Source organism: Stegostoma tigrinum, chromosome 18, assembly GCF_030684315.1.
Source record: "Stegostoma tigrinum isolate sSteTig4 chromosome 18, sSteTig4.hap1, whole genome shotgun sequence".
Lineage (NCBI taxonomy): Eukaryota > Metazoa > Chordata > Chondrichthyes > Orectolobiformes > Stegostomatidae > Stegostoma > Stegostoma tigrinum.
The window spans coordinates 8,183,205-8,208,476 of record NC_081371.1 but is presented as its reverse complement, the minus strand read 5'-3'; the positions used below and the strand labels follow the sequence as shown (position 1 = coordinate 8,208,476).

Sequence of the window (25,272 nt, the reverse complement as noted above, 5' to 3'; positions counted from 1 at the left end):
GAGTCAATTGGTCAATAAAAGTCAATGACTGCTCAATCAATTGGAAACTGATGAACCCCCTTCCCTCTCTTCTGGGAAATATCACCATATGAGCTGCATTAACACAATCAAGCGGTCCAGTACAGGGATCTACAGTACCTTTCATCATCAGGCAGCTCCTCATTGTTTTTCAGCCATATAATTGTTGGAGAAAGTGAGGGGTCATGCTTCACTTTGCACTCAAACACAGCAGTTCCCATCGTCTGCACAGACTGATATAATGGCTGTTTCAGGATGGTCGTCGGATCTAAAAAAAAATTCAACACGATCACGACGGTCACCGTGCTTTCAGAAGCAAAACAAAGCTTATGAGAAAAGACAACCCAATAGCACCACGGATCTCACCTTTGACTTGGAGAAAGGCTTTGTTCTGGACGACACCAAGCGAATTGGTAGCGATGCAGGTGTATGTACCACTGTCATTCTTCTGCGAGAAGGAAATTTCCAAAGTGCCGTTCTCATGGAAAACATAAGAGTCACCATGGAGGACACTTCCTTGGTCATCCTTGAACCTGGGGTTGAACACAATTAAAGTAACGCCACTGGCAGCATGCACCTCTTCCCAGCCAGAATTCCTTCTAACATTGCGCTTGTTTCTCTCAGCACTAAACAAACATTGACTCTTACTGCACAGAAGGAAGCCATTCGCTCCATTGCTTTCATATGCTGCCCTGGCTCCTGGCAAAGAGCTATCAGATAAGGATCACTGCCCTTTCCCACAGCCCTGGAGATATTTTCTTTCTGGGTAGAGACCTAATTCCCTTTTGAACGTGGTCTATCATTTCAAGTAGTATATTCCGGGACGCAATATGCTGTGTTTTAAAAAAAAAGTTTAGTAGGCCCGAATCTTGGAAAAACCTGAGTGATACCCTTTTACAGCTCAAAATACATACCCGGGTCATTTGCGACATGACGAGGAATTCTCATGTCGCTACCCAGCGTCAATTTTAACTGCATGCCACAATGGGAATGTGTGAGGAGTGTAAGTGCCCAATAGAATACCATCTTGACTCTCTGACACAGCTCCCAATGCTACTTAAAAGCCAGCTAAACCTCACCCCTCCCATCAAACCAACATTCCTGTCCCCTCACGTTCCTTCCATGCCATCTTACATTCCCTTGCGTCACCCTGGTACCCTGCAGTCATTCACCCACTGTGCACAATGTATCATTCTCAGGAGTCATACAGTAACAATGGGAATCATCCAAAATATATTGATAAAGCATCAACTCTTTATGGATCTAAAAAAATACCCACTGAATTCAAACTTAAGGCAAGGGAAAAGAAATGTTGTAGTCCTTCGAGAAGAAAAGGAGATCAGAGACTTATTCATTACTTGTATGGTCATAAAAGTTATTCACTCTTTGATTAATAAGACCACACTGCGAGCTGGAGCTTTTGAGATCCAACCAAGCATTTGTAATAGAACAGGAGTCTGAACAAAAGCTTTTGGCTCAACTGAAAGAACATATAACCATTTCAAAAGAGAGTGTCTGTTCTCTGGAAGGGGAGTAGAGCTACGTACCACCTTCAGAAAATAAGCAAGGTCCCCACTCCAATTAAATATGGGCACAAAAATGTCACAAAAAAGATTTCTTCACATTTCCTGATGCATGTCAGCACTTTCTCCATTGGAAAAAGTAATGAAATGCCTCTCAACAAGTACACTATGCCGGTCAATGCAACCGTCAATTTACCTTCTCAGGGCAGAGTTCTGTAATGAATTATTGCATTAAAAACACATCTGTATTATATCATTTGATCTCACAGTGATATTTGAAGGTGCCAAAACATTTTATACTTCCCTAGTGGAATATTCCTGACATGTTCAAGAACTATCAGATCTACTGAACACTTAATGGGTTTCTAAAACACCGCAAAAATTGTGAGTGTGATGAAATATGATATTTGTCTCCCTGTTAAGGGGAAGCTGAACTCAGTTGGTCAGAGTGTGTATTTTATACACTGGCTATTCCTGACTTGTGCAAAAGATCAGAAGAAAACAGGACAGGGTCAAGAACAAGGGGGAAAATCCATTGTCCTGCAAAATAAGATCGAAGTGTAGCCATTTACACATCAAATCATGTCTCCGCAGCCAAGAAAAAAATCCACCCCTCACCTCCTTCCAGGTCTTTTGCCAATGAATCTCTGTCCTCTGGCTGTGATCCTCCTTTGAGGTGCAACAGTTTCTTCTCAACTAATCTTAATGAAGCCTCCACCTGGCAACTTACAGACCAGATCCTGTAGTTCTAATCTTTCCAGCCAGTGGGGGGAAGAAACTCTCCCTGCATCTAGTCTGTCCAAGCTTGTTTGAAGTCTAATTGTATCAATAAGATCCCCTCTCATTCTTCTCAACTCGAGTGCATACAGGACCAATCAAGCCAATCTCTTCTCATATGGCAATCTGCCATCCCCAGTATCAGCCTAGTGAACCTCCACTGCACTCACTTTGTGGCATGTATATCCTCTCTTAGACACGGAGATCAAAACTGCCCAGAATGTTCCAGGTACAGTCTCACCAAGGCCCTGTATAACTCAAGTAAGAAATCCCTACTTCAGAACTCAAATCCTCGTACAATGAAGACTAACATCCCATTTGTCTTCCTAGTTCTTAGTCTGCATGCCAACTGCCATTGGTGTACAAAGGGATCTGGGTGTCCTTGAATATCCAAACTTCCCAACATATCACCATTTTAAAAATACTCTTCAGTTTTTCACAATGAAGTGTATTCCCATTTAACTACGTCCTGCATCTGCCATGTGCTTGCCCACTCGTTTAACTTGTCCAAATCCCTTGAAGTCTCCTTGCATCCTTCTCACAATTTTCAATCCTGCCCAGCAGCAAACTGGAAATGTTACATCGGCTTCCCTTATCCAAGCCATGTACATATACGATTAACAGCTGGGGCCTAATCTCTGATCCTGATGGTACTCCACTTGTTAATGCTTTAAAAAAAAATCCCATTTACTCCCCTCTCTCTGTTTCCTGTCTGTCAACCAATTCTTAATTAAATGTTGATCTATCACCCCAATCCCACACACTTCAACACTGTCCACTGATCTTGAGGGACCTATTCAACAGCCTTCAAAAATCCAAATACAACACATTCACTGGTTCTGCCTTCTCTATTTACTGGTTACATTCTAAAAACATTAGTAAAACATGACTTGCCTTTCATAAACTCATGCTAATGTTGTATAATCTCTTTAATGCTTTCCAAACGTTCTGTTATCTCATCTTTTGTAATAGACTTTTCTCCACGACTGACGTTAGACTAACTGGTCTGTAATTCTTCATGTATTCCTCCTCTCCCTTTTTAAATAGAGACATCATATCAGCCAGCCTTCAATTCGTAGGAACTTCCCCAGAGTTCTGGGAGATGATAATCAATGCATCCAATACTTTTAGGGTCATTCCCTTTCGTACTCTGGAATGTGGATTACTTTTGTGATTTGTCAACCTTTAATATTACTAATTTCCCCAGCACCATTCTCTTACTAAAAATTTTGCCCTTCAATTCTGCCCACTCACTAGAACCTTGGTTCCCCAAAATTTCTGGGAGATTATTTATGCATTCTTACGAAGAGGGAACTAAAGATTGTGATCAATTCTTCGGCCATTTATTTGATCCTCATTATAATCTCCCTGGCTTCTGACTGTCAAGGGCCTGCATTTGGCTTTTGCTAATCTTTTTCTTGTCACATATTGATAGAAGTTGATTTTCAAGCCTTCTATGTTTTGTGCAATCATAATTTGTTTCCTCCTCTTGACTTCAATGTTTTGTCCTCCTTTGCATTTTAAAATCCTTAGGCTTACTACTTTTTCTGGCAATTTTATATGCCTCCTCTTTGGATCAAATACTATTCTTCATTACTTTTATGAACCATGGTTAATCAAACATTCCTCTTTCATTTTGAGACAGGCAGGAAAGAACAATTATTATAATTCATATGCACATTTTTTTTTCAAAATATGAACAATACCCTGTCCACCATCAGCCTCTTGAGTAAGGTTCCCCAATCTATCATGCCAATTTGTTCATAGTTCCCTCTATTTAGCTTCAAAAGGTACAAGGACATTCTAACCAGCTACAGTTTTGCATCAGCAGTGGGTAAGATGTTCGAACAATAATCAGGAAAAGATTAGAGTTAATTAAAGAGAGCTAGCTCAGATTTCTAAAAGGTAGATCGTGCTTGACTCATCTAATTGAATGTTTTAATGCAGTAACAGGGAAAAGTGTTGAGTACAGTGCAGTAGATATTACTCCTTTAGATCATAAGAGGTGTCTGACAATACAACCTTAAAGTCTCATGAATATAACCGAAGCTTAGCAATAAGGTGGTCACCATGAAAGCGAATAACAAAGGTTTAAGTTGTGGCAAATGATTGTTTTCCAGATCGGAGGATGGTAGATAATTGTGTTCCCCAAGCATTTGTACCAGTGCTTCTTTTGATGTGTGTTAATCACTTAAATCCAGAGTAGAATTTCCAACATTGTCAATGATATCAAATTTCTTATAAAAGAATAGTGAGATGATGCCAATTCACTACAAAAGGAGATGGGCTGACTAATACACCAGGCAGACAAGTTGCAGGTGCAAGTTAATACAGAGTGGTTTAAGCTGTTGCATTTTGGTAAAAGGTTAGGGAGAATACAGGTTTAATGGCACAGTTCAAAGGAGTGTACAGAGACAGAGAGGTGTGAAGGTTCACACAGGCAGATGTTTGAAGCTGGCAGGACACATTGTAAGTGTCATTAACAAAGCAAATGGATGCTTGCATTTCATAAACTGAGTACAAAAGCAGGGAAGCTATGTTGTTACTTTACATCACAAAGCTCTGGTTCGGCTGCAAGTCGAGAAATTCTGGGCACCACATTTCAGGAAGGATGTGTGGGTCCTCCTGAAGGCGCTGTCGAGATTTACAAGAATGCAGGGATAGGAGAATTTAGCTACAAGCTTAGCTAAGTTGAAGAAGCTCGAATTGTTCTTCGAGCAATGGAGGTTTAGCAGCACCCTGCTAGATGTGTGCAGGATTACAGATTGTTTCCACAAGCCAAGAAACTCTGTAACCATCAGCTAATCGTATAAAGACTAGAAAATATTGTTTTCAAGCTTTGGACAAGAAATGCAGGTGGAATGTTAGTCAGAACCTTTTACACCACAAAAGCCTTTTACACCACAATCTCGCTGACTACAACATGGTTGCTATCAAAACAAACTATGAGGTACGAGTACTTGAGAGAAGTAAACTTCTGTCACCTCCAAGAGTGTAGGAATAGGTCTGACGAGATTACTTTTCAGAGAGCTGGCATAGACATGAGGGCTTCGAAACCTCCTTTGGAGCACTCTTACACAGATGGCATACCGTTGTTTGATGGAGACTGGTTTTCATGGCTGCATGTGACAAGGCAGGTGGCAACAAAATGAGATTTGCAACAATGTGCCTTCTAACTGAACGTGGCAGGGTGATGTGACAAGGGCATTTTGCAACAGTGTGCACCATGGTGCATTGTTGGGGTGTGGAGTGATGGCCGTATGCAGCAGGGTGTTCTGTGACAGGGTGGCGTGCAACAGGGTGCATTCTTGGAGTGTCAGCCAGGCTATCACAGTACTGGGGAGTTGGTCATTGTTTAAGCAATAGCTTGGTAACTTGTGTGGGAAGGAGCGATTCTGCTAGTTCACCAATTCTGATTGGCTATTTGTTTACACAGAGCATGGAATCAAGCTTTGTAAATGGGACACGCAATGACCTGATAATATTTCCCTTGAGTAGAATTACACATCGCACCGAGTTTGCATTAATCTACTATTTGTGGTCTCCTTACCATTGAACCTGAGGTATTGGTGATCCAAAATATGCACAGTCCAGGAACACAGCCTTGTTGGCAATTACCGGATAAACCTGGTCAGCTGGTGTAAGCATTCTGGGTGGCTCAGCTGAAAAAATGCACCAAAAGGTAAACATTTATCATTGAAATCATTTTTTAAAATCTTGGTTTCTAAAATTACTCAGGCCAAAGAATGTGCAAGAACATCCAACAATACATGAGACATAGGTGATATTGTGGTTCATTTTAAAAACCTTTTTCATGGCTAAGAGCATCTGTACCTGGGCCAGGAGTTAAAAACCGTTTGTAATGGTGATTGAAGTGATGGTGGTAAGCTGCGTTACAGGAACAGGATTTCAAGATTTCAACCGAACAACAGTCAACAAACAGTTTTTGCAACACAATGTGGAGGTGCTGGTTTAGGACTGGGGTAGACAAGGTCAGAAATCACACAACGTCAGGTCATAGCCCAACAAGGTTATTTGTAAACACGAGCTTTTGGAGCGTAGACCTTGCCTGACAAAGAGGCTACATTCCGACAGCTTGCGTTTTCAGATAACTTTGTTGGACTATAACCTGGTGTCGTGTGATTTCTGACCTAGTTTCCCTTGAGGATGGCGTGTGGCTTGCTGGGAAACTTGAAGGTGTTCCCATCCATTTGTTGACCTTGCTGTCCTAGATGGTCAAAGTCCCAGGAATGTACTGACAAGGGAGGCTTGGTGGGCTGCTGCATTGCATCCTGTGGATGGCACTCACTGCTGAAGATGGGGTTTCAATTAAGAAGACAACTTGGTCAAGCTTGTTGAAGTTGCACTCATCCAAGCAAGTGGGGAGTATTCCATCACACTCCCAACTTGACGGACTGGTTTTGGGGAGTCGGGGGGAGTTGCCCACCTCAGAATGTTTAGTCTCCGAGCAGCTCATTACCACAGTATTTAATTGGCTGATGTAGTACAGTTTGTGGTCAATGGGAACACCAGGATGTCGATAGTGGAGGATTCAGCAATGGTAATGTGGATATGTGTGAAGGGCTGATGGTTAGATTCTTTTCTGACTCAGGAATTAATGACTAGATTTTATTTCCCATACTCTACGCAGAAACTCATTCGATGTGTTGACTGCTGTTTAATGAATTCTATCTTTAATACCATTTCCTGAATTAATCTTCCATCTCTTGCTTTCCTAGTTTCTTGGCTCAAATTGTCAGGATTCTCAAAAAACTGCTCTGAATTTCACTCGCCTATCGAATTATACACTTTGCCTCATTCAGAAAACCATGATTTGTTTTAGTTGTCTTTGCAGTCTCAAGTCAGAGTTGAAACTTGCAACTACTACTGAGGAAACTAGACAAATGGACATGCTGCAAGGCAAGCAGCAAAGTCATAAATGAAGAATCACTCTAGCAAGAGGAAAGGAGTGAGAGGAAGACATCAAATTTCAAATCAACTCTCCAACAAGATAAAAGGATCCAATTGGAAGATTCATGGATAAACTACAATTTTAATGAAGGTTTCTCTTGTTGGATGCAGTTACAACAGGCAGTATCCTGGGGTTGAGACAAACACATTAGGGAAACACAGAAGAGCTATGTTGTTTCCCACAGTGTTAAATCTGACCTCGCACTATTTGACCTGCTCATGAGGCACTTGGAACAGAATTGTCCATTTTGTAGAACTAGCATCATTCTACGTAAAAGTATCTAATGTCCTAAATGTAAACGATTGCAAAACCTAGTTCCTTGAAGTTAACGTTCCATGTAAGTTGGTCAGAACTAAAACAACTCCAATTCTTCAAATGGATTTTAACTCAGCTTTGACTAAGAGGTATCAATGCATTGAAAAGTGCCTGTAGAGGTGAGAGGCCCAAATTCTGCTTTTAATGAGATCAGGGATGGATAAAATAGGCAAAGCACTTCAGAAAGACTGTCAAACTTTTAATTTTATTTCTTTACTTGTCTACTCAATACTAAAAGGGCAGTGATACTTAACTTTTACTTTATTTGTTTACTTTCTACATTATACTAAAAAGGACTGCAATGTATAACTTTTAATTTTTTTTTGCTTTATACCCAAGTACCGCTATACCTAAGATGGTGCCAGGAATGGCAGCGTCGTACACTCTTCACTGTACTCGCATACTTCTGTTCTTGAGTAGATGAGACAATAAAATTTAAATTAAATAAGACTAAACTAAACAGCCAGTAAGTCATCACAGAGGACTCAGGTAGGCCATAGCCTCTAATCAAATGAAAAGAAAGTGACAGAACACTCTTGGCTGCAGACACCGCAGAGGCCACCCAACTTTAATGTGCGATATTTCTCGTCTGGAGGCGAGGCAGTGCCAATTTTAGAAAGGGGACTGGGTGTCCCAAGGGACAGCATTTTGAAGGGTAGATAGCAGGCCTTGCACAGTCACTGACATCCAGCCCGTCCACATGCCGAGCGCACAACACAGGGTAGTGAGGGGAATCCGGTCAACAAGCAACATTCATGAGGGAGGAAAGTCACGAGCTGTTTAGCACGACTTACCGAGTACATTGACAAATGCGTTTGCCAACAAATATCCATGCTCATTGGAAGCATTGCACTGGTAAACAGCGCTGGAAGAGACCTGCACTTTTGTGAAGTGGATAGTGTCGTCCATTGGCTCCCTGCTGATGTCACTTGGGGCATCTGCAAACCGGAAAGATGTAAAAGGTTTCTGAACCAGAGATTTCAGAACCTGACTGAATTCTGACAACAGATAAGACTCCTCAAACGTTCCCATTCTGCACTAACGCTAAATGCCCCTGTACTCACTTTCGATCGGAAAACCATTGACCAGCCATTGGACAGTAGGCTTGGGGTTGCCATTAGCTCTGCAGATCAGCGTTCCGTCTTCCCCAGGTGCGAGAATCAAGTTCTTGGGTTCGCTGATCCAGTACGGTGCAGCTGCAAACACCAAATCACACACAAAAAGCAAAGGAATAAGTTTTACTCTCTGAAACAACTACTAGCTCCCCCACTACTTTCAGCATGGTCACCTGCAAAGTTGTCTCTTTGCAACCTGATCCAGAACACTCAAGATCTACATAAATGTCAGAAGGGACTCAAGAACTGAAATGGCTTCATCCTGCTCAGACATTTCCATGTTGCTTTCCTTTTAATGGGAGGGAGAGGAGGAGGTGGTGCAAATAAGTTGAAGTGTAAGAGTTGTGGTGAGCAGTGTCTATGAATCTGTCAAAATCCCAGCTAATGAATTAGAGTTACTATGATTCAGTCTTATTTGCATGCAAGCTTCTAATTTAGGCTGATGTTAAAAATATATTATTTCCACTCAATCTTGTCTGACTTTAAGTTATGAACCTCCATATCTAACTCAAATAGACACTGAAAGAACAAGCCACTGCCTCATTAACTGGAGCGTTTTATGCCTTTTCTGATTCAAAGTTAACACTTCCAGTCAATCTTTCAAGATTTAATGAAGCCTCAGGGATTGCATGTGTGAAAAGTAGCCCTCTGATAAGAAACCTAGAGTCCTGTTTATAGCTTCTTGCTTTTCAACATGATGCTCTTGTTATTTTCCGTTACCTCAGTCAACTCAATTCAGCAAGCAGTGTTGTCCTCTCCATTCAACAACAAATCCAAGCTCTGCTCCAAAACCGATGCTTCGCTTTGATAGAGGGACAACTGCACCATCAGAGATGTAAACCAAGGATTTTCATTCCATTCTTACAGACTGCTTGGGAACAGATGGGGACAGAACATTCTTCAAGAGATCCCCATCTCGTTACAAAGGTTAGGGTTAGTCCCATTGGTGCCAAGTGCGAGGGGTTCCAGTTGCACTGGCAGCATTAACAACATGAAAGTAAGCGATGATGGCAGTGCTGCTGATGTGCCCACCGTTTGCTTGTTTGAGTCTTTGAATGGTATGTTCTCCTGTCAGGGGAAAAGGAAAAATACCCTCTTCTGGCATCCAGGGACTTGATTCAGGGAGTATACCCTTGTACAGACCCTCTGACTACTAAATTGAGGGGATAAAATGGACTTGTGTCTCTGGCAGCTTTGGACTACTATCTCCATGTCATAACTAGACAATCCCAGCACCAATCACGCGCTGGTAAGGCTCTGATTTAATCACTGCAATTCACTGCATTGAACTGCTTTAACAGAAGTGACAGAAAAGATACCATAAAAAGTACAATTCTGTTGTTCATAAAGATAACCTTTTCAGGTTCCAAAATGTTCTCGATTCCTCTCTTTCCCCAAGTATGCAGTGTGTCAAAACAGCTTATCTATGTACAACTGGAACCATACCTTTGACTGTGACGGAAATGACGTGTGTACTGCTTCCCAAGTAATTCTTTGCCATGCATCGGTATTTCCCAGCATCCGATTCAGAGACGTCAATAATTTTCAGGGTCTTCTTAAAGTTGATCTCCAAGGCCCGGTGGCTGGGCAATTCTCCACCTTCTTTGGTCCAATGGATTATTGGCGTGGGCCTGGAACACAACAGACAAGCCTTACAAGGGAATTAGCTTTCATTAATAGAGGGATTGAGTTCAAGAGTCATGAAGTTATGCCCCAGCTATACAAAAACCTGGTTCGGCCACATCTGGAGTATTGTGTCCAGTTCTGATCGCCTCATTGCAGGTAAGATGTGAAAGCATTGGGAAAGGTGCAGAGGAGATTTACCAGGATGTTGCCTGGAATGGAGGGAAGGTCTTATGAGGAAAGGTTGAGAGAGGTAGGGCTTTTCTCTTGAGAATGACGAAGGATGAGAGGTGACTTGATAGAGGCGAACAAAATGATCAGAGGTATAGATAGAGTGGACAGCGAGAGACGTTTTCCTAGGATGGACGTAGCTATTACAAGGGGGCATAGTTTTAAAGTGAGTGGTGATAGATATCGGGGAGATGTCAAACGTAGGTTCAGAGAGTGGTCAGGGCGTGGGATGCATTGCCAGAGAGGGCCGTGGAGTCGGCCTCATTAGAGGCATTTAAGTGGTTATTAGATAGGCATATGGATGACAGCGTAAGGTAGAGGTGGGTAGAGCTTTAAATTCGACCCCATTTTCACTCTCAGGTGGGCATTAAAGATTCCACTGCGCCCTACTCAACACAGGAGGTTTCTCCCCTGTGAACTGGACAATATTTATCTCTCAAATTAACAGCTGCAGCAAAATTGCTCATTTAGTTCTGATTACTTTGGGATTTTGCTGTGAATGTCATGGACACAACCATGACTACACTTCAAGAGGTACTTGATTGGCTGTGATGTGCTTTGGGGTGCCTTGAGGATATGGAATGTGTCAAATAAATCCAAGTGCTTTCTTTCATTTTTGTCTGTTCTTGTCCCAACTCGCTCTTCTCCAGCAGATGCTGGACCCTGCAGAGTTGAATTGGGCACTGGAATCCAGCAGATATCCAGCTAAGTAGTCCGGGGGCGGGGGGGGGTGCAGGGGGAAATCATGGAATCCCTACAGTGTGGGAGCCGGCCAGTCGGCCCGTGTCTGCACCGCCCTCCAAACAGCGTCCCACCCAGATACAAACCTGACCCTGTCCTTGTCCCCGAAACTAATCCACCTGAGCCTGTACACCCCTGCAATGCCTCACATGTATCCAAATTAAATAGAGCTTTCTCCAGCATTCCTTGTGTTTCTTTCAGATTGCCAACATTTGCAGTATTTTGCTGGTATTCCAGGTTTTGCAGTCATATGACTAGAAGGTCGATACCGGTGAGGGCACAGGGCAGTACTCTCTTGTTATTGTGCTGTAAGTTTCATTTTATATCCACCCGATAAAGCAAGAGAGCATTAATGGCTTATTTAAAATATAAAATTGCACCTCGGACAGAGGAAAATAAAACTTCTGGGAATGGGACATTTCAACTCACAGGCCATCAGCAATACATTCCAAGTACAGGACCTCTCCTCTCAGTACAGTCTTACTGCTGCTTGCTTCTTTGGGGCTGATAATAATGGGCCTTCGCTCTCCCACTGGGCTGTCTGTAAGAACACAAATCCATGAAGCCATCAACAGAACCAAATCAGACAGCCATTAACATGATTAACAGAACCAAACCAAATAGCTATTAACATGCACTCGATAGCAGAATTTGAAGGTTAACCACACACAGAAGATCTGGAAACCGCTTCAGAAGTACTAAACTACAGTATTAGTAATAATTAGTAACAAAGCAAGGACAGGGTAAACTTTTCTCTGGGGCAGGAGAGCCCAAAACTAGAGGGCATGGAAGTAAGGTGAGAGGGGAACAATGTAGAAGGGATCCAAGGGGCAACGCTTTCACGCAGAGTTTGACATGTATAAGAAAAGGGCTGCCAGAGGAAGTGAAGTAAGCTGAAATGAATACAATATTTAGGAGGCATCTGGGGGGGTATATGTAAAGAAAGGGTTTAGGGGGATAAGGGCAAAATGCTGGCAAATGGGACTAGGCTTTTATAGGAACAAAAGCAGAATTGCTGGAAAAGCTCAGCAGGTCTGGCAGCATCTATGAAGAAAAATCAGAGGTGACATTTTGAGTCTGGTGAACCTCCCTCAGATCTTCTGGTCAACATGGACAAGTTGGACCGAAGGGTGTGTTTGCATGCTATATATCTCTATGATTCTATGTCCTATTCACTCATTCACCATTTCAATCCTTCTTGGGACACCTGTCATTATAATATTGCTGCCACGCAGTTGGTCTGCAGCAAAAGGCATTCATTGCTTGAATCAGAGCAAGTGTTTTTGTAGCACTCGATTACCGCACATGATGTTCAAAGCATCTCTGCCCAGCCTTGTCATTCTGTGCGCTGCTGAGCCTACAGCTGCCCAGCAACTTGGTCTTGCCTGGCCTTGCCTTTTTAGCAATGGCACAAATAAGGCAGTTTGTCACCGCTGTCAGCAGCGATCAGTCAAGGGGAGGACGTGTTACTGTACTGTGTTACATCAATGTCCCACCCGCTGCAGTTCATTCAGCAAACTCTCAAAATGTTTCTTCAAACAAATGGCCATGGAGTGAAGTGCAAAGAGACCTCAGTTAAGTCAATGGAGGCCCACCATCGGTTAGTGGTTCCCACTACAGTCAGTCAAGGACACTGTCCAATCTCAGGTCAAGGGCTTGGATGCAGTCTAAATGGTTGGGACACAAAATCAGGTGTTCTGTATCATTACAGCCTGGACAGCCGGCCACCGGCAGTCCTGAAGATCCAGCATAATGAGTCCAGGGCACTCTAAGTCAGTCAACTGAGGAGCAGCATGGTGATCGGTCAGGGCTCCAGTCACTTATCAGTCAGGGATAGAAGGAACAGCCCATGCTGGAGATTCTGAGATAATGAAGTGTAGAAACTGGATGAACACAGCAGGCCAAGCAGCATCAGAGGAGCAGGAAGGCTGACATTTCAGGTCTGCACCCTTCTTCAGAAATGGGCGTAGCAGTCAGGTTGTTCTTTCAAGTCAGTCAAGGGGGGGGTGGGGGCAGGGGTTTTTAAATGCCTCAATTGCAATTAAAGATATCTTAGTGTTAATTAATTTATTTAATCATCTGTGCCACATGAATGTAATAAGGATTAGCTGCTATTTTCTTTCGTATTTCAAACGGCCAACCACTTATATCAGCAGTTCACAGTCCACAGTCTCTGAATAAACTGAGCTGTAATTTTGGGAGAATTGTTTGGAAGCTTCAAAGGTTGACTTTCATTCCTTGAAAATACAACATGCGTACTATTGTGTTATCTTTTCAGATTGAGAGCTTACAGTTCAAGGTGCATTCAATTTAAATTGTGTGGACAGCACTGTAAACACACAAAGGTTCATTTTAGACGATCTAGTTATTGGAAAGTCAAGCTGCCAAGTATAACTAGCACAATGGAGCAGGTGGGGCTGCATGCATTGAACAGAAATGCTCTTTTCTGTTCTACCTATTCAGCTTGCTTTTATTTCTAATTAGATTATTCCGAACAGAACCTTTCGTGCAATCTCACTCCATCACAGTAATCAGACTTCCTTTCCAGCCCAGCCCAATGGTTTTGAAGTCACATCTCCATTTTAACTAGGAGCGATTGAGGACTAAACCTGAGATTTTGAATCTCTTTATTTTCAGTGGGGCCAGGAAAATTTCAGTTTTTCAGTAATGAGACAAGTAACTGGAAACTGCGCATAGGCTTGGGAGAGACACACAGTCAGACCCGTGCAACCTGACTCCTTTCAGATAGCATCTTCTGGCTCACACAGCCTGTACTTCCTGACAAGGGGATCTTAGTGCTGCCTTTGGGGAAGGAAAGCCAGACACAGGGGCTGGTATCCATATAAAATTGGTGCAGCTCAAAATCCAGATTACCAAGCAACTCTGAAAGTGGCCCTGATCTGCGAGGTCACTGGAATGAGGCTTTAAGCCAGGTGGGCTGCCCGTACAAAACCGTGCCAGCATCACTCACAACGTTAGGTGATGGCCTCGTGGTATTATCGCTAAACTGTTGATCCAGGAGACCCAGCTAACATTCTGGTGACTTGGCTTCAAGCCAGATGGCGGAATTTGAATGCAAGAAAAATAAGAGTTTAATCATGGCATGAAATCATTGCCAATGGTCAGGAAAAACCATCTGGTTCACTGATGTCCTTTGGGGAAGGAAAATCTGCTATCCTCACCTGGTCCGGCCTACATGTGACTCTAGATCCACAGGAACATGATTTGCTTTTAACTGCCCTCAGGACAATTAACTATGGGCAATAAATGTTGGTCCAGCCAGTGACCCCCACATCCCATAAATGAGTCAAATAAAAACACAATATCATTGTAACAATGAGGGACAACAGCTTATAACCAGTGTGTCAGCCTCTATAGATAAGCAGTCTGCCTTGCTGAGTTTCCCATAATTTCCAATGTGCATTTGGCATCAAGCTACTCTTCAAAATTTAAATAATCGGCATTTTCAAACAGGTCAGTCAAGGCAGCCAGGGAGAACTCCCTCTCTCCTTGCAGGGTACGTATTATAACCAGGCTGAAATGGCTTGTCTGTCTATCTCATGCTGCATTTGAACCTGAACCAGCAGCAGGGGACCCCACTCAGCCCCTCAAGGGCATTCTGGAGGCAGGACCAGGAACAGCACAGTAGTAGCTACCTGACAACCATTAGCCCCATTCACCGTCTTACCTGCCCCATCTACCCCAAGCAGCACACGACTGGAGGGAGCCAAATCCTCAGTTTAGGAAAATTTAACAGGTCACCGTGGGCTTACATGCTCAGTGCCAAAATAAAATAGGCTTGTGCATAATTATTTCCAACTATGTTCAACGAGGAAATTTGTTTTTAAATTGAGCCGGTGAAAGGTTGAGTAACAAATATCGGTTCCAATCTCAAACACTGAATATCAATGGCTATTTTAAACGTTAATGAGCATGAAAAGCTGGTAATGGTTTGCAGTTTGTCCCCACCCTTGCTGCACTGCAACAGGCACTTCCAGCCTCACAGCTATCATGTCTGAGCAGCCATTCACTCGTCCAGACCTGTCAATGCGGATAGACTATTCGACTGCAGAAGCCATCGCCACAGAGCTTCAATCTTACCCTTGCGAATTAGTCTCTGCAGTGCTGCTCAGGAACCAGGAGTGGGGCTGTCCTCCCTGTCACCTGGGCTTCTGGGTGACAGCAGATGCTTGGGAGCAACCCCTCCCCAGCAACCACAAGCCGCATGTAGATTAGGAAGGCTCTGTTAGTGTATGGACGGACGTGGCATTGACAGTGAACAGATCCTATTGTGTTAGCCCACCCGTAAGCAACAAACCAATTGTACTGCCCAGATGGTTATTAAGTTAGTTCCACGCAGCACAAGTTATAAGAGGTCGCAAGATTGATTTTAGTGACTGTTTGATTATGATCAGGAGCTGTATATAGTTACAGCCAGATGATTAAGGTCTACTGGTGTTAAAACACACACACTCAGGAGCACAATAACTCACCACCATACAGTTCAGTGCCATTCGAATAACCTGCATAAGTCTCATTGATGGCATCTACTGAAATAGACAGAACAGTGTAAGCACGTGCGAGGGAACCCGACAAGTATGACCCAGAGCTGAGCGGGTTTCTCACAGCCCATTGCCTTGAAGAACTCGATTCCACTCTCCCAGCTGCTCCATCTCAGTCACATTACTTCAGTGATATTATCTTCCAGACCAGTGCTTCCTCAAAGCAATCCTTCTTCCTCAGGATTCCTGCCCACTCTTGTGGACAGGGCTCCTCCATTTCACACTAGCTATTGTTCTTATTGCTTTCCCTTCCTGCCACAACATGACAGGGCTTAGTCTCCTAAAGCCTTTGTATTTTATAGATTCTGCCATGTCTTCCAACTCAAGGGGGACGTCACCAACAAACACACCTTTCCCTGACCCCCGTCAAACCCCCACCACCTCCCGCCCACCCACCACCAAACTTTCAGATTCATGATATCTCAGTGACTCCTCAGTCAACTAATTTCTCCATCATTTAGCTGCCTCCTTTTTCTCCGTGCAGGGTGCTGAGCACTCCTTCCAATGCATTCCTTACACCTCTTTCAATTTCTTTCACTGCGTTTGCTCCTCTTGATGTGTAATACATCTCCAAGCAAAATACACTCGTTCACCCCTGCACAGGAGGATCGTGTGATGTCCTGCAACAATGCATCCCATATTCCCATAAGACTTTCACATCAATGATACTCGGGAGGCAGCATCTGTTTCGCTAAAATAATACCGTGGGTATTGTCTACTGGCTCTCAGAGGACTTGGGGAAAAAGCATGGGACCCTCAGGCTATATGTCATGGTGGAACATCTGTACACGTGGTGTTAAGGGGATGTGTGTTGCCCCTCAGCACCATTCATCATACGAAAGATGCGCCGCTGAAGACACCAAGCTGTACTTACGTGTCAACACCTTGACAGAGATTGGCTGCTTCTGCTGAATCGTTTGAGTGTGGTTGAACCTGGCATAGCAGATGTAGTCCCCCCGGGTGTCCTCCGGTTGCACATTTGAAAAGTACAGATCTCCGTTCAGACCCTGTGAGACCCGTTCGTTCTGTGCAAACCTTTGCATCACTACAGAGAGAGAGAGAAAGAAAAGAAAACACACATATCTGGAATGTTTAGTCAACATTTTCTGCAGTTCAGAGCGGTTGTGAATCCCCCTCATTCAGGAAATGTGGGCTGTCACCTACAGTACCACTCCTTCCCTGCTCTCGATCAGACCTGGAATAATGACTGAAAATACATGCAGTATCTGACCAGAAAATCACACAGCAACTAAGGCAGAGGGAAGGAGCCTTGCATTTGATGATAAACACTGCCTATGCACCACAGGAGTCAGACGAGAAATGGCGGAAATCCTCCTCCAGACTACAATCTATCTAGTGGAGGGACTAGCTTCTGGAAGAGGATGGCTGTGAGTGTAGGGACAGTACTCCTGTGCCTGAAGGGCCTTGTCCAAGCTCCAGAGAACACCAGAGCAAAGACAAGGCAGAAGGAAAGTCTTGCACTTATAAGACACCTTGCACGACCACAGTACACTTCAAAATCCTGACTGCCAGGGCGCTCCTGTTGAAGGGCAGCCATTTTCTCAGCAGGAAGTGCAGTTGCCATATTTGGCACTCTCACAAACAACAGGGAGGCAACACCAGATAATCTGTTACTCTGTGATTTAATTAAAGGGGGCAATAATGGACCAAAGAAAGAACACCACCCTCCCCCCGACTTTTCTTCAAATTAGCCTTTTCACACCCACCATTACAGGTCATCTAATTTGGTGTCTGATCTGACGCACGGCAATGTCAATACTGCAGCATTCCCTCAGCACTGCACTGTCTAGTGAGGGGTGTGCTGCAGTCCTGGAGTGGGACCTGATCCCAAAGCCTTCCAAACTCAGCTGCCAGGAATGCTGCCCACTGAGGCACAGCTGACAGGGTTGAGAGGGGGTGGGGGACATGAGCGGGGCATGTGTTGGGGGAGGGGGCTGGGGGGAGACCCTCTTACTGTAGAAGTCGGGTGGGGCTCTTTAGCTTTGCTTCCAGCGGCCTGGGAGAGGGTGCTCCAAAGAAGAAAAACAAGGGGAAAGCAGTGGAGCTGACCTGGTTTTCCACTGCTAAGGTCACTCAAAGTTCCAGCTATGCTCCAGTGACTTGGGTTCAAATCACTGTCAGAGAGGGGAAGGGATAAGGGATAAGGGAGGGAAGGGCATTAATGGTGACCACAAAACTATCATTAAATCAATCAAACGTGAACAAAATCCACAATCCTCATCTGGTTTGATCTCCATAACTCTTGACTCCTTCTCTAAGTGACCAAGTAAGCTGCTCCCAGTGCCAGATGGACTGCAGCAGCTCAAAGGCGCCTTCTCAAGGTTATTTAGAGACAGGCAATATATGCTGGTCATGGTGGCAAGGCTCAAGTCTCAAGAATGAATTTTTAACATTTTCCTACGTAAGGACTGAATCAAACCTGTTGACCACAGCAGGATAGACAAAAATCCAGTGGAAATTCTCTTTCAGAATCGCTGACCTTCCTGCAGACTTCCACGGTGTCGTCCCCACACCAGTTTCTCTTTCTTTCTCAACAGGCAGCTCAGGTTATTCATTTTGGGTGGTTTCCAATTTTGAACTTGGAAATCACCAATGAGAAACAGCAGATGTTGACGAGGGTAGAGCGGTCAATGTGGTTTACTTGGGCTTTAGTGCAGCCTTTGCCAAGGTTTAGCATAGTAGACTAATTAGTAAAGTTGGATCATGTGGGATTCAGGGTGAGCTTGCCAACTGGGTACAAACTCAGCTTTAAGGTAGGAGACGGGGGGGCAGTGGTAGAGAGTTGTTTTTTCGACTGGAGGTTTGTGACCAGAGATTTTGCACAAGGAGCAGTGCTAGGTCCATTTTGTTTGTCACTTATAAAAGTGATATGGATGAGAATATAGGAGGCATGATGACTAAATTTGCAGATGACACCAAAATTGGTGGTGTAATGGACAGTGAAGAAGATTATCGACGATGGCAAAGAGACCTTGATCATTTAGGCTGAGGAGTGGCCGATGGAATTTAACTTGGATAAATTTGAGATATCATATTTTGGTAATGCAAACAAGGACTGGGCTTTGACAATTAATGGTAGGGCCTTGGGTGATGTTGTAGGATGGAGACACCGAGAAGCACAGGAGCATAATTCTCCGAAGAATGCATCACAAGTAGACAAGATGTACAAGAAGGCATTTAGCAGGTTTGTCTTCATTGCTCAGACCTTTGAGTTTAGAAGTTGGGAAATCACATTGAGGTAGTCCAGGACATTGGTGAGGCTTTTTCAGCAGTACTGTGTACAGTTCTGGTCGTCCTGTTATGGGAAGGATATTATTAAATCTGAGAGGGTTCAGCAAAGATTGACCAGGGTACTGCTGGGAATGGAGAGTTTGAGATATAAAAACAGGCTGGAAAGGCTGGCACTTCTTTCACTTGAGTGTCGGAGGTCGAGGGGTAGACCTTATAGAGTCTTATAAAATCATGACAGGCATTGATAGGGCAAATGACAATGGTCTTTTCCTAAGGGTGGGGGATTTCAAAACTAGGGTGCATAATTTTAAGGTCTGAGCAGAAAGCTTTAACAAAGACTTGAGGGGAAACATCTTTTTAGAGAGTGGCTTGTGTGTGAATGAAATGCCAGAGAAAGTGGTAAATGCAGGTACAGTTACAACATTTAAAAGACATGTGGATAAGTTCAGGAATAGAAAATGTTTGGAGGGATATGGGCCAATTGCAGTCACATCGGGCTAGTTTAGTTTGGTATGATGGTTGGTGTGGACCAGTTGGCCAATGGGTGCATTTCTATGCTGTATAACTGTGTGACTCTATGTGCACTGTTTCTGTGTATGCTTGTAAGAATACAGACCACAGTCCAAAGCTGGGTCCAGGAGAGAGGTTGGTAAATATTGCGGCAGTGCTTTGTTGTCAGGTCAAACAACTTTTAAAAGCACGGTAAACATGAAGCCTACACAAGTAAAACCCTCTGCCACAAGGCTGGTAGAGGGAAGCATCACTGGCAAATGGTGTAAACACTTATTTTCAGATCAAAACATTAACCTTTTGGACTACATCGCTCTTCAAGTCTGTCTTGATCCATTACAGCTTATTAATTTATGACTCTATCTTTCAGTGAACCAGACCCAAACATGCGCTCTCTCTCTCTCTCTCTCATTTCCCTCTGATGCTGTTAGCCCTTAACTTACAGGAGGTGCCCAGTGACATGGAATTTGGGCTACTGGTTAGTTCAGCTGCACTCAATGGTAACCAAGCCTTCAGAGCCAGAGAAGGAACAAAGCCAAAGGGCATGGGGCATGCTCACCGAATCCAGATCCACAAACACGCCTTCCTTCAACAAGAGTCTCACCTCAGAGATTTCCGCTCACTGTCTCAGAACCAGCCTCTCCTGAATTTGGGCACTGCGCTTATGTTCCAGTTCGCTGCTCCAACACCCTGTGGCATTTCCCTCGTCTCTCCATGTGAAAGGTAGGCTATGCCAATTTTAATTCTCTCTTTTCGCCTCCCACGACCACTCAGCACCAGCACTGCAACCCCCGCTTGCTTGACCTTCCGATCCCCACATTCCACCCCGATTTCTCCATCACTGAACCTTAAATATCCACATGATGGCTCAAGTCCTGGCAACTTGCTAAATCAAACATTCTTCAGCAAGTCTCTGTATGACCAAATCACAATCCTGCTCACACTCGCATGCTTCCTGCCACTTGAGGTTGGGAAGCCTTCAGAAAATGGCCAATCCGTCCAGTCAGCTCCCAATGTCCAGTCGACTCGGCTGTTTCTTGGGAACTGCATAGATAAGCCCGAGGGATCTGCTGTGTACTTACAGTTATCCATCCAGAAGATGATCGGAGGTGGTAGGCCGGATGGTGGGTTACAGGGGAGGACGAGCGAAGCCCCCTCACGGACTTCAATCACATCAATCTTCTCTTTTGCCCACATGGGGGACCCTGTAAAATGGGAGCAGCAGAGATCACAATGTTAACAACATGGACCTTGCCTGAAGAATGGTATGGGCTGCACGGATAACAGGGGAGGTATCATGATTGTCTGGAATCATCTTTGGGAAGGTTCAGCAAACAAACACTCAACATCATCCTACCATATTTCTTTGTCCATTATGGCAGAGCAGTTGCCCTGTTTAGGTCCAGCAACCCCTGTTACAATAATGGGCAGTAACAAAGACACTTGTTTGTTCACTGGCACCTCCAGCAAGAGTTTCTAGACTGACATGACCACAATATTGACAGGGCAGGCATTTAGATTTCCAAGGGAAGTGCGTGGAGTCAGTGGTAAGGCTGCTCAAGGAACACCAGTGCAGGTCAGCGAAAGGTTAGTACTGCAATCCAATATCAGAGAAGTAAATGACATTTCTACTTGCTCCTTTCCCCACCCTTCCTGTTACATTGAAAATTCTTTCAGCCTCCACCCAGTGGAATACAGAGGTTCAGGTCGCTCACTCCAACCCACTGGGAATCAGACCGACTCAGATACACCAGAGGACGGCGTGTCGTGGGGGGAGCAATACTGAACAGGTTGTTCCAAAGGCACATTGTCTTGTTACCCACTGAGCTCTGCTGATGATTGGCTTTCCCACAGAGCTGTAGTAGATGGTGTTGTTGGAAATGCAGACATCAAAAGGATACAAGTATCAGGGAAGGAACCACAGGAACTAATTCATGCAAAGTTATCGCCAACCATCAGCCACACAGTTACCTTCCAGGAGAATGAATTTGATGATTAAAAACAGGTCTTTGGTTAGAAAAGAAAGAAATGAGATAATTAACAAAATCAAAGTCAACATTACATGGAACAAATGCACTGACAAGATTAAAGTTAAAAGAAAATTGCATTTACGTCGCACCACTTTACCACCTCAAGACCAAAGTGTTCGACATGAGTTGTGCGGGCACCGCTGAATGTAGCCAATTTGTGCACAGCAAGATTCCACAAACAGCAATGTGAAAACGACCAGTTAAGCTGCTTTAGTGACACTGATTGGGGTGGAAACATTAGCAAGGGAAAACTGTCCAAACCTCCTTCCTGCGATCTTCCACAACTAACTAATAGGGCAGACAGGGCCTCAGACTCAGAATACGAACAATGGCTCAATCCAGAGTTATGTTAAATAAATTCCTGTCTTCATTAATAAGGTTCTGAATCAGTGGAGTTTTTCTTCAATAGCTCTCCCTTAGCACTGGGTCACAAAATGGGCCATTTCACACATTCCAAACCTCTCTCAGAGCTTCGTTGGTGCTGCTAGCACCATGATTTAATTGGAATTTACTGCGTGCTTTTTAAGTCATGCAATAGAGCCGCTCTGTTCAGCTGAAAACACGGAACATAGTCAGGTTCCAAGATTGTTCCTTTTGCTTCCATCAAGATGACTCAGAACCTGGCCACAGCCTTCTTCAGTGAGCTAGTCCAAAAGCACCACATTTAGATGCCTAAATGATGGAAGCTGTCACCTCAGGATAGACATGTAAAGTCAGATCACAGCAACACTCTCATCCAAACTATAGCACAGGGTGAGTTGTGCCTGGGTCTAGTGGTTAACTCCATCCTCAAGCTAATGTGCTTTACAGTTTTTATATGCCGGATATATCATAGAGAATTGGCTTCTAAGTCCATCAGCCAGTCTGTTCTGTTACTCAATGATACATTGACTGATCTGATAATCCTCAACACCACATTGCTGCCTTTACCCATTAATTCTTCATTTCCTCACTGATTAAAAATCTACCTCAGTCTCAACAGCAATAGAGTCATACAGCACTGAAAGAGGGCCTTTGGTCCAACCAGTCCATGTGCCTTGTGTCAAAGAATTCCACAGTTTCACCATCCTCTGACAGAAGAAATTTCTCCTCACCTGTCTTCAATAAGATTATGCCCTCTGATACTAGACTCTCTCACAGGAGGGAAAACAACCTCTCTGAATCTATCCTGTCAAGTCCTCTAGGAAACCTTTATGTTTGAGTAAAGTTACCCCTTGTTTTTGTAAACCCCAACAAGTACAGGCCCAATCTACTCAACGTCTCCTCATCAGACAGCCCCACCGTAACTGCAATGTGCAGGTACAGTTGTGCCACCTTTTCTGGGTTGTTTCCTGAAATAAGTGCACAGGGGCAGACACTGAGTCACCAAGTCGCCCTTTGTACACATGAGCATAGCATATGGGCTCTAACCAGCTAGCTCAAAGTCACACCCTAGACTGAGGAGATCTTCTGAATCTCCTGTTCATATCTGTCAGCCAGGGCTCCCTGATTGGGGTTGTTAATCTGGACCAATCAAGGATGTCAGTCAATCAGATCCATCGAGACCTGGTTCCAAACACTACATCCCTCCCCCTTTAAATCCGGGGACATGTGCCCATGAAAAGACCTGTACAGTCGATGTGTAACCACATCTGGGGTTTACCCAGCCATTCCCAAGAATGTGGGGGTGCCACCGGCAGTGACGTTTCTCCCTGTTGACACTCTGGGCACTGTCCCATCAACACAGCTATGTCAGCATTCAATCCTTGCCAGCAGACATAGCTTCTTGCCGACATCTTCTTTTTGGAAACCCATGGGCAACCCTGGAGTTCAGACAGTATTTGGTGGCGACCTTTCCTTGGGAAAATTACTCTTGCTCCCCACAGTTAGATGTTGTTCTCCGTGGTGATCCAGTTTTCCCAGATCTAGAAAGGTTTCAATCCTGGTTGTGATAACCCTCCTATTTCCGCCATCAGTACCAGCTGTTTTAGTTTCACTAGGACAGGATATTTCTGGTGTCCACAGTCGGATGCTGTCAGTGGTGATAGGAAGGGTGTCTACAAAGCTTAAAATCAGAACAGACACTTCTAGGGGGAAGTACCTCTGGTAGAGTACCTGCCTAGAGAGAGGTGGCTCAAGGCCAGCCCCTAGACTGAGAAGATTCTCAATTTCCTGTTTGTTTCTCCCTGATTGGCCCAGGTTAACAACCCCCATCGAGGATCACATAGTCACTGGCCCTGGTTCCAATCACTACACCTCAAGGCCTGCGTATTGTTCCTTAGATAAGGGGCCCCAAACTGTTCACAGTATTCCATCTGTGGTCTGACTGGCACCTTGTATAGTTTTAGCAAAACCTCCTTAACTTTGATATTCCATTCCCTTTGAAGCAAGGCCAACATTCCATTTACCTTCCCCAGTACCCACTGAACTTATGTGCTGGCTTTCTGTGATTGATGGGTGAGGGCTCCCAAATCCCTCTACTCTGTAGCTTTTTGCAGCTATTCTCCATTTACTTAATATTCAGCTCCTCTATTCTTCCTGCAAAAATAAATTAGCTTCCATTTCCCCACGTTACTTTCCTTTAATTGAATGTTCTTGATGAGACAGATGACTTGGAGTTTATTTACAACACTAACTGACACATAGCTCTGATATCATAGGGTCACACACATACATTCTGGATTCTGTGTTTGCTGTTGTCATTATACATTGCAACTTCATTGGTCAGTGCAAAGTCATTGCTTTTGGGCACAACAATTTTCAGTGTGGATATCAGCTCCTTACAGTCGCTGAGATTCAATTAAACATATGGATCAAAGCAATAATAGTTAAGCAACACATTTACTCACTGGATTGCCGGATGACAATTTTGTTGGACAGGGCTGTGCCACGGTCATTCATTGCTGTGCATTGATACTCTCCTTCGTAAGTTTCTGCTTTCCCGCCACCCACTATGTTAATGTGTAGTGTCCCTGAGTTTGGCTTCATTGTCACTCGCGGGTCTTTGTCCAGGTTGAAATGGGTTCCATTGCGGGTCCAGGAAAACCTACAGAAAGGTGCCGTGCAATTAGAAAACAAAAGCAGATCCCCAAAATGCCAGGTTCTTGGAGAAAATTTCTACAAATTCCTGCATTCACATCATATGGTTCAAAGTTTCATGCTCTCATTTTTATTAGAATATGAAAGAATGGGTCACATTAGGAACTTTGAATTATAAAGCTGTAGAGTCACTCCCCACTCCAAAATTTCAGTATGAAAACAATGCTGTCACTATGGGAGACATGATGGTCTTTGGGCCGAGACTGGAGGAAATTGCCCTGTTTACTTCACTGAACTTTCTCCCTTGACCAACCTCAGGAAAGTTTAGCTTCTGATTCTTAGGTAACAGGGTCACTGAATTATTACGACTCAAAAGGAGGCCATTCAGCCCACTGTGCCCAGGCAGGAACCCAATATGAATGCCCAAGTCCATTCATAATGAGTTTAAACTGAGATAACTTCCTAATTAACAGAACCAGTCTCGGGCACAATTTGGATTTGAATGCCAAGGACAGGAAAACACAATAATGGGAAAGGAGAAGGCCAAGATTCTTCAACTTTGACCTCTTCCAACACAAAGAAATG

At 44.0% G+C, this 25,272-nt stretch overlaps 1 protein-coding gene across 21 annotated transcripts in view; it reads right to left on the bottom strand.

The window, feature by feature from the left end:
* The window catches only part of nrcama (neuronal cell adhesion molecule a), a 357,355-nt gene that overhangs the window by 72,648 nt on the left and 259,435 nt on the right, over positions 1-25,272 (bottom strand). For 18 of the 21 annotated variants that reach the window (XM_059652297.1, XM_059652299.1, XM_059652290.1 and 15 more), the window contains 11 exons: positions 24,498-24,694; positions 20,722-20,844; positions 16,752-16,922; positions 15,809-15,865; positions 11,745-11,856; positions 10,167-10,351; positions 8,670-8,801; positions 8,400-8,543; positions 5,869-5,980; positions 385-551; positions 139-286 (listed from right to left, as the gene is read on the bottom strand). In XM_059652297.1, the coding sequence (XP_059508280.1) occupies positions 139-286; positions 385-551; positions 5,869-5,980; positions 8,400-8,543; positions 8,670-8,801; positions 10,167-10,351; positions 11,745-11,856; positions 15,809-15,865; positions 16,752-16,922; positions 20,722-20,844; positions 24,498-24,694 (1,548 nt within the window). The remainder of the gene's footprint in view (positions 1-138; positions 287-384; positions 552-5,868; positions 5,981-8,399; positions 8,544-8,669; positions 8,802-10,166; positions 10,352-11,744; positions 11,857-15,808; positions 15,866-16,751; positions 16,923-20,721; positions 20,845-24,497; positions 24,695-25,272) is intronic. The other 3 variants (XM_048548917.2, XM_059652300.1, XM_059652296.1) reach the window with 2 other exon arrangements.